The sequence below is a fragment of the Alligator sinensis genome, unplaced genomic scaffold (genome assembly GCF_000455745.1).
Source record: "Alligator sinensis unplaced genomic scaffold, ASM45574v1 scaffold766_1, whole genome shotgun sequence".
Taxonomy (NCBI): domain Eukaryota; kingdom Metazoa; phylum Chordata; order Crocodylia; family Alligatoridae; genus Alligator; species Alligator sinensis.
This window is the reverse complement of record NW_005842390.1, coordinates 1263552-1272192: the sequence shown is the minus strand read 5'-3', so window position 1 is coordinate 1272192 and position 8641 is coordinate 1263552. Positions and strand designations below refer to the sequence as shown.

At 45.1% G+C, this 8641-nt stretch overlaps 1 protein-coding gene across 1 annotated transcript; it reads right to left on the bottom strand.

Moving 5' to 3' along the window:
• Nucleotides 1-258: 258 nt before the first annotated feature.
• On the bottom strand, nt 259-8199 carry MYOG (myogenin). Its single transcript, XM_006029647.2, has 3 exons — nt 7671-8199; nt 3294-3375; nt 259-997 (listed from the first exon to the last, which is right to left on the bottom strand). The coding sequence occupies exons 1-3, from the start codon at nt 8148-8150 to the stop codon at nt 876-878; spliced, it is 684 nt and encodes a 227-aa protein (XP_006029709.1). The 5' UTR covers nt 8151-8199; the 3' UTR covers nt 259-875.
• Between the last annotated feature and the right edge of the window lie 442 nt (nt 8200-8641).

Below are 8641 nucleotides of genomic sequence, written 5' to 3'. Positions count from 1 at the left end.
CTATATTAGGACCTCATCCAACTCCCACGGAAGTGTTAATTGGAAATACCGTCAACTTAACTCAGGCTAAACCCTCAGCCTGGAACCCTCCTCTCTGACTGTGTCTTGTAAACAGCTATGTTCACTCCCAGCACTCTCAGCTGATGCAGATCTAGATGTGACAAGAAGGAGCCAGCACCAGTACTGAGGCACACACAGGAGGAACAGCAGCCCTTCAACAGTAAACCTGCGAATGGTCTCAAACGAATATGCCTTTATTTAAAAAAAATCCAAATAAGTTAACAAAAATAAAAAAGGCAACTCCACACAGCGCTCAGTAGAAAAGACCTCAATGGCAGCATTTACATGGCTTCCACGCCTGCAAAACGCCAACCGGCAAAGGAAGTTGGTCAAACAGCATCTTAAAAAAAACACACACAAACATTGGCCCCCAAGGAAACAAACTTCCACAAAAAAGGGAACGAAACACAAACCCCACGCTGGAATCCTTCCTTATTACACGGAAGTTGTGTCGCTTCTCCCTCCCCCCCTTAAGTATTGTTCACAATAAATCATAACAAAATGCTTTGATCAGTAAATTCTGGTCTGGTTTTCAGAAGGGCTGGGAAACTACCACTGCCATTGGGGCCCAGCACCCCTGAAAATCATGCCACTAGCTTGTATATTAATATACAGGGTTCATTTGAACTAGCTGGTTTATCCTTTGTCTCTTAGCTGACCCAGTGGAACATTTTTCAATGATTAGGAAATTGGATCAGTGACTTCAGTCGATGACTGAATAGGTAAATGCATTTCCCAATGTCTGAAGAGTTCTTTTGTCACATTTCCACTTTCATGCCAGCTGGTAAACACTGAAGAGCCCGAGGCTTCCAGGCTCAGTTTTGAACCCTCTCCTCTTGGAACGTGACAGCCACATCCTCCACAGCAATGCTTTCAACGATTGAAGACAGGGAATGAAGGTTGCGATCTTCAGAGGAGTCATCGTTTAACAAATGATCTACAAAGAAAAAGCAAGAGACAGAGACTGTTAAAAGGTGGCTTTGAGCCCAAACTGCCAGTTGGTGTGATTGGTGGGAAGACCAAGAAAATGGGCTTGGACAACAGAGGCTGTTTGGGAAAACAATAGTTCAGAGCCAGGGAAAGATGATTGTCCAGAAAAGATTTGTTCTGAACATTAACATATTTTTAGCCATGGTACATCATAAAAGACTGGTACTTGGGGTATTACTACCCCTCCTACAAATCTAAATGGACTCGGGAACTCTGTCCCACTCTGTTCAAATCCTAAAAATCTGTTATGAACCTGGTAACACACTGTCATCTTGTCTTGCCTTCTGTAATGGAGTCACAAAAAAGCAGGGAAGAGGACCTACTCATCTTTTGCATTATCTGTTTCTCAAGGAGGCAGCAGAGTGTACTAGGATTGTACTTAGGTGCCTAAATCCACTTACTTACCTAATAGGCGGGATAGAATCTGAGTAAAACTTGCCTGGCTTCACTGACCTGCCAGGAGAGGTCATAAGAGCTTCCTCATGACAAATTCAGAGGACAGGGAGACATTCAAGTCGATAGTAACAACATAAGCAGTTCCTGTTTCCACTTACAATGCCTTTCACAAGGAAGGGGAATGTCAGAGAGGGGGAAACCACCCTCATTAAGTTGTGTGCACCATCTCTTGAAGGCCTTAAGAATGATTAAGGACCTAGAAAAGACAGGGGCTGTTCATTTTTCAGAGATGAGGGAAGAGGGAATATGATAAAAGTGTACAGAAGAATGAACGATTAACTTCTAGCTATTCTTCTTGTACTAAAAGGGTGCATTCAATGAAGCTGAAAGGTAGAACATGAAAATGGATCATAGGAAAAATGTTGTTTGTGAACTGCACGTTTGGCCTGTGGAGCTCACTGCCACAACATCTCAGCTTAGCAGGAGTCACAAAAGAATAAGAAATTCATGTAGGTGAAAAGGCTATCCAAAGTTGGAATAGTAGCCTAAGAAGGGCTTGGGGCATGAGTTTGTGGGTTATAAAGAAACTGCCCCTGAGGACATCTTGTTCTGTAGTGGCCTGCTGCTGGAGCTCGCATGCTGACATTACTAGTGCCAGAGCCAGGACACTAGACTAGATGGACACGTGGTCTAGTCAGCCCGGCAGTTCCTAAATCCTACAGTCTTCTCTCATTAGAGATTGCTCAACCACCATCTGTCTTTACATTCAACACTGAACGGTATGACACTGCTGGCATGGGGAAGAGTCCTTTGGGAGGTTTGGCTGGTTGAAAATTTCTCTCCAAGATTTTTACCAACGGAAAAATCAGCTTTTAATTAAATAGGTTTTCTTTTCCATGGAAAGTGACCGAGGTTTTTTTGAGTGCAAATGTTACGATTTTTATTGGAAAAATCCAGCCTCTGCCTGAAACACATCAACGGAATATGCTTTCTGAACAGCTTTTTGGTTAGTTGTTTGGTTTTTAGGATTTTTTCTTTCAAAAGTCAACATTTTCCCTGAACTAAGACCTGGAGGTTCTCATCTCTCAGGAATAAGCAACAAAACTCAATGAGGCAGTAAGAGCAAGCAAATCTTTGCCCTTCCCTAAAAGCAGCCCCAGAGAGGAACTTACCTAAGGCCCCAGACAGCACCCTCATAAGAGTCTTTGCTTCCATGTATAGGGAATCCAGTGATTCCCTTGTCCGCACACCACTCCTCTATCCTTCCCCACTCTTCCCATGAGTGATGCTGCACCACATTTTGGAAGTGGCAGGATGCCCATCTGCAGTGCCTCAGGAAAACTAACAATGCTGCCATTTTAACTCCATATTCAGGCCAGCATTTGGGGGTCTGTAGAAACCGTAGCTGGCTCTAGGGCAAAGAGCTATTGAGCATGGCATGTGAGGAGCCATCCTCCGGGCCCTACTGCTGCACGATGGGTGGGAGACCGTTGGCTGCTCTTGGCTCAGAAAATCCAGGCATGTTGATCCGGCTGCTGGACACCCTGTGATAGGTCTGGAGTGGGCCTGAAGACAGCTGGACTATACAAAGGGCCAGGCAAGGTGAAGGCGAGGCTGGGCCCACTGAGATGAGAAAAGGTTGGGGGAAAGACAGGGCAATAGGGAGGGAGCAAAGCCTTTTGACAGCATTACGGAGCTTTGTCTTCATGATTCAGAGGATTGTCCTCGTGGTTCCGTGACGCTTCTCTGAGCTGAACTCTGCACCTCTGTATCCTTCATCCCTGCCTTGGGCTTTATGTTTTAAGAAACCTTAAGACAGGACAGTCTGGGATATGTGCTTTGCTTACCCCCAGGGTTACTGCTGAACTCCAGCTGGGTGCTCCACTCCGGGCTGCAGGAGGCGCTGTTGGACCCACACTCACTGGCCACCTGTAATTAGAAGACCATAACCATTAGGTTTGCCCATGAAAGCTACCCTATTTTCCCACTTACCACCCGCTTCCCCCAATAAGACACACCCCTTGTTTTGGGAAGACAGAATGAAGGGGAAAAAATGAAGACACAAGAGTTTTCCAGGCATGGTCACAGGGAGCAGGTGCAGAGCCTCCTCTTCAGCTCACTCGCCCTCCTTTTCCTGCTCAAGCAAAAGTTGTAGTTTTGACCCTCTCATAGTCTCTGCCAAATTAGCAGCAAGAATCAAGAGCAAATAAATGGACAACCGAAAAACCGACCACTCTCAGAAGCACGAGGGAGGACCCGGCAAAGGTCATAAGTCTCCCATCAAACTGGCAAGATGCCACCCACCTCTGCTGCCTTGCAGCATCACCCCCAAATCACAGCAAACTCCAGCACGTGTCTCTGTGCTCCTGGTCACCCAGGGAGGAGCTTTTCCTCTCTCATGCCTGCACATGGGGTGAGGGCTCCTTTCACCTCTTCTCCAAAACCAGAACTGTGGGAACCACACAGAAAACCAGAAGGAGCTGGAGCTAAATGGTTTCCTTGGCATCAAATGGGGCTTTTGTTCCATTTGATCACCCCCTCGCAGAGTTACTCCATTCAAAGCAGTTGTAGCTGTGTCAGTGCTATGGGCTGGAGACGCTGAAAATGCCACTGACGGACACCTCCAACAGTATTTCTCAACCAGAGGAATGCGATGCCTTTCTCTTCCCCAGGATCACAAAAGAAATCAGGAGCGTGGCCCGGGGTTGAAAATGTTACTACAGTCCACTCTAAACCATAGGACTTTGCTTCCCCAGTCCCCATGTGCCCTTACACTTCAAGGTCAAGTACGGTCTGCCAACCTCTCTAAATGATTGCACAGCTATGTGTGCATTGATATATTGTTTATTCCCATGTAATAAATGTAAGTAGATATGAATGTATTTTTTTTACTTCAAACAAAAAGGGCTGCCAAAGTTCAGAAAAATGACTGTAGAGAGAATAATACATATATGCTCGTAGCTTGCAATAAAATTTGTGCGGGATGTCCGCACCATTCCTCTTTCCAAATCCACTAAGTACCTTGAATTAACTGGCAATCGGTTGCTTCCAGGTAACAATATCTGGTGTAGAGATATATTTTGTCATATCTCGTACAAATTAAAGAAGGGAAAGAATCAGAGTGAAAAATTGTAGTCAAAACTACCCTCCGCCCTTTGCAAAAAATGTTCATATTTGAATTGATTAAAGATGCCTGCTTATCTGTTCTACTGTTTTAGCCAAAAGGCTGGGGGGAGGGGAATACAATTTTTATTTGGGTATTTTTTTTAAAGTCCCTATTTTTTTATCCTAGAAATGTTTCACTGCAAAAGTGACCTTCAGTCTCATTTTGTAAAAAAGTAAAACAAAAAAGCCCGTCCCCAAAACAAAGTGAAATGTTTCATTTCAGCTCTGATAAAATCTTTGGTACTATCCCAAACTACATTTTTGTAACTACACTTTTTTCAGGAGAAAATGAACATGTTTGATTTCGGGTTAATGCAAATCAATTCTTCTCTATGTGATTGTCCAGTATGGCCAACAAACTAAAAATGGGAATATATTTGCATAGGTCTGAATATCATCACACAGTGTACAAAATCACAGGGCATTTTAAAGCCTGATTTGGCAACTTAAATTCTGAGACACTCTTTGCTGCAACAAGAGATGTGATTTTCCATTGAGATGGAGACCGTTATCTCAGTGGAAATCCCAATGGAAACAAGACACTGTTATTTGCACTTCTGTCCAGCTGGCTAAGCTAAACCCAAGTGGCCAAAATATAAGGTTGATCTCAACTATCTTATACGGAGATTTAAAGCTACCTGTTGTATGGTTTCATTATGATTATACTTCAAGGTAGCAAGCTAGCTGTCTTAATATAGAAAAACAAATATCTATTTTTGCAGGAAAAATATCATAATCATGACTTCATTTAGAGTTCTTCCAAAGTTATTTAACAGAATTAAGATAGGTTAGTTAATCGAAATAGGATTTCACTCGGCTCTGTGTGGTACTGAAGTGATTTGCATTGTACCAGTGAACTTACGCAAACCACAGATGTGCTCTGTTCTCCCAGAAATGGGTTCAATTGAAAAATAATATGTATTCTCTAAGGAATGGATCATTCATGGATTAATTAGTTTGTATTGGGAGGGTAACTAAATTGTTTAATTTCGTTTTTAGTAAAAATTTTGGTTTTATTTTTTTCAATTTTAACTTTCATTTTCAACGAATTGGGGTTATTTGAGTGATTGTTTTAATCCCTGTGAAAATGAGCAGAAAAGGAAAATATGAAGAGATAGAATAAATAAAAAATGCAAGACAAAAATTGTCAGTTTGCAGCCCAGCAATACGCAGTTTTACTTTTGATTTCTTTGATGAAAAAAACCCAGAAAGTTTTAACAGACACTTCTTTGCCAACATTTTTATGTTTAATATTTAAATTAAACACTTCTGATGACTGCTACCCAGGAGTGTGAGGAGGAGGAGGCAGCGTGTGGAAGGTTAAACAAGTTAAAAATAGTTATTATCCCTGAGGTTCTGCAAGTAGAATTGGCTGATTCACTTTGTTCTTTTGGTGAGCAGGTTACATTAACTCAGTTGTATAGGCACCAACAGGACAAGACTAATGCAAATAAATTTATCCCACTCAAGCCTATTTTCACATCTTTGTTCCTTCATCTTTGCTTCATCTGGTGGTTCAGCTGTGGAGCCTTTTAATTGTTTCTCATGTTTTCTATATAATGAAAGAAAGGTAGCAAATCAAGAAAGTGGAAGCAATTTGCACCCAGATCTGTGCCTCCGGCAGTAAAAGGTACAGAGAATGAGCTGCAAAGGGTTCTTCCAGAGAAGAGCTGAGCCCCTCCGCTCCTGCAGAGAGCTGCTGACGGGAGGGTGCTGAACACTTCTCAAGATGGGACCTGGAACACAATTCAGTTTTTCGTTTCCTAAAACATGCAAGGCATCACCTAAATCTTGCAATGATGACAAATGTCATGATTTTATTGCGGGTCCTATGATATCTGGTGTTTAACTTAAGTCCCCGGCGTCAAATGAATACAGAAGAATCTCCACTTTTCTTTGTTTAAAGTACATGTTTCACTTTCATTGTTCTGGACACAACCATGACCTGCTTCAGAAACCAGACAGCAGACCAAAAGAACCTGGAATTATCATTTAAAAGAAAGAAAATCTTATGATTTTTAGAGTCAAGCTCATGGTTTTAGGGGGCCCAACTCATGATTTCTGAATGCTTGGGGTTAGCAAGAGTGATTTGGAAAATGCCTGTTTGGACCCAGATACCCTTGTGCAGTATATTCAATAAGACAAATGTCCACAACAGGTGGCCCTACTCCCAGACGCGCCCAACGTCCTTTTGCACTCTCCTTTGCTTGCCTCTCAAGGACCATCTGCATCAACTCATTAGCTTTCAAGATGGCATGGACAGTTGTTCTTTGCATGCCCAAGTCAAGCTGTGAGTCCAGCAGAGGGAAATAACTGTGCTATTGCCTAGAGTGTTTAGCAGCCAGCCATTATGATCCAAGACAGGCATCAAGAAGACAGGATCAGTAGATTCACCAGCACCCTCCAGCTGCTGTGTGCCACTCCAGCCATGCTTTAGCTGCATGCAAACCTATTTTTTCATTCCCAGAGCAGCACAAAGTAGCAAGCACGTGTTGGGAACCTGGCCTGGTATGTCTACATGCAGGAATATACATGGTGGGGTACCCACAATATTCCAGTGCCTTTCCAATCTATTGCCTCTTTTCTGGGTGGTGCCATCTCGTCAGGGGCTGCACTTGGTTACATTTCAAACTTTTGCAACAGGGACAAATGAAGCACTGTCCCCTGCAAGGTGGGATGTCTGGAGAGTCCTCTTGGCTTGCTTGTAGGCATTGCTAGAAGGAATTTGGAGTGTTCCTGTGGAACAGGTTAAAAGTTTGGCCAAGTATGCTAGGCTGAAGGACTAGAAACCTTTGCACCAGTGCTGCTTCCATTCCTGGTCTGTTGTTCCTTTTGCCAGCCTACTTTCCGATGTCACCGGTCTCTGCCATTGTCACCTCTCTCCCATCTGCTCCTGAACCAGGGGCAGGTGCGTGGCTATAAATGGCACTCACAGTGCCTGTGGGAAGCAGTGCTCTCCCTGGTCCCTAGGGATAGGTGCTGGCTAGGAGAGCAGTGCTGTCTCAGGGTCAGGGCTCAGGGAAGCAATGCCATCCCCTGGGTGGGCAGTGGTCACTTACCCCTGGCTGGGAGGTGGTGCTGCGGTAGCGTAGGTCTCTCTGCTCCCGCTCCTGCTGGTTCAGGGTGCTCAGCAGGCTCTGCAGGCGCTCAATGTACTGTATGGCACTGCGCAGGATCTCCACCTTGGGCAGCCGCTGGTTGGGGTTCAGTAAAGTGCTCCGTTTCAGGGCTTCAAAGGCCTCATTCACTTTTTTTAACCTCCGCTTCTCCCGTAGGGTGGCAGCACGGCGCCTGTCAATGGAAACCGTTTTCCTCTTGCAGATCTTGCATGCCCACGGCAGGCACTGGCCAGGACAGTGCTCTGTTGTGGGAGAGCCCTTCTCCTCCAGCCCTGCCCTGCTCTCCGGGCATAGCCCCATGCCAGGCCGTTCTTGGTACACTGCCTGTTCGTAGCCCTGCAAGCGGGAGCTCAAGTAGTTTTCACCATCGTAAAATCTCTGGTCTGGAAAGAAATAAGCGTTGGTCTCAAAGAGCTCCATGGGCAAGTGGCTCGTGGGGGAGCAGCCTCCTTGGAGTGTGCAGCTCGGTGGCGGCTGCTCTGTCTCCTCGCACCAACTGTTTGGTGGCATTTAAATCCTGGCGCTGGCATTAAATCACAGAGATAAATATAGAAAACCTAAAGGAAACCTGAGCCTGCTCTAAGCTGCTGCCTCACATCAAAACTTGTCCATCTGATTTCATGAGCTCTCCCTGCGGGGATTAGGCTGCCTGGGCCTGCACTTTGTCCAAGGGGGGGACGGGGGAGCTGGCATGTGCTGGAGAGCAGCTCAGCCACCCCACAAACAACGGCCTCGTTTGATTCCTTCTCGCTGCTTCTCAATGCGGTGGTATTGATGCTCAGGCTGCTGCGGGGCTGGCAGCTCCTTGCTTCATTCCTGCATCATCTGCTCCTTTCAGTTACTGCTCCGGGCCAGAGCCAGGGCCTCCCAGTGTGTCCCAGAGCTAGGAAGGAAGAGCCCAGAGCTCTGCT

Bases quoted from the DNA above. Each gene is read 5' to 3' on its own strand.
- MYOG (XM_006029647.2), bottom strand. From the start codon at position 8,150: ATGGAGCTCTTTGAGACCAACGCTTATTTCTTTCCAGACCAGAGATTT. The intron at 3,376-7,670 runs GTAAGTGACCAC...TTCTAATTACAG, and splicing joins GCACCACCTCCCAGCCAGGG to GTGGCCAGTGAGTGTGGGTC. The intron at 998-3,293 runs GTAAGCAAAGCA...TTTTCTTTGTAG, and splicing joins GTTCAGCAGTAACCCTGGGG to ATCATTTGTTAAACGATGAC.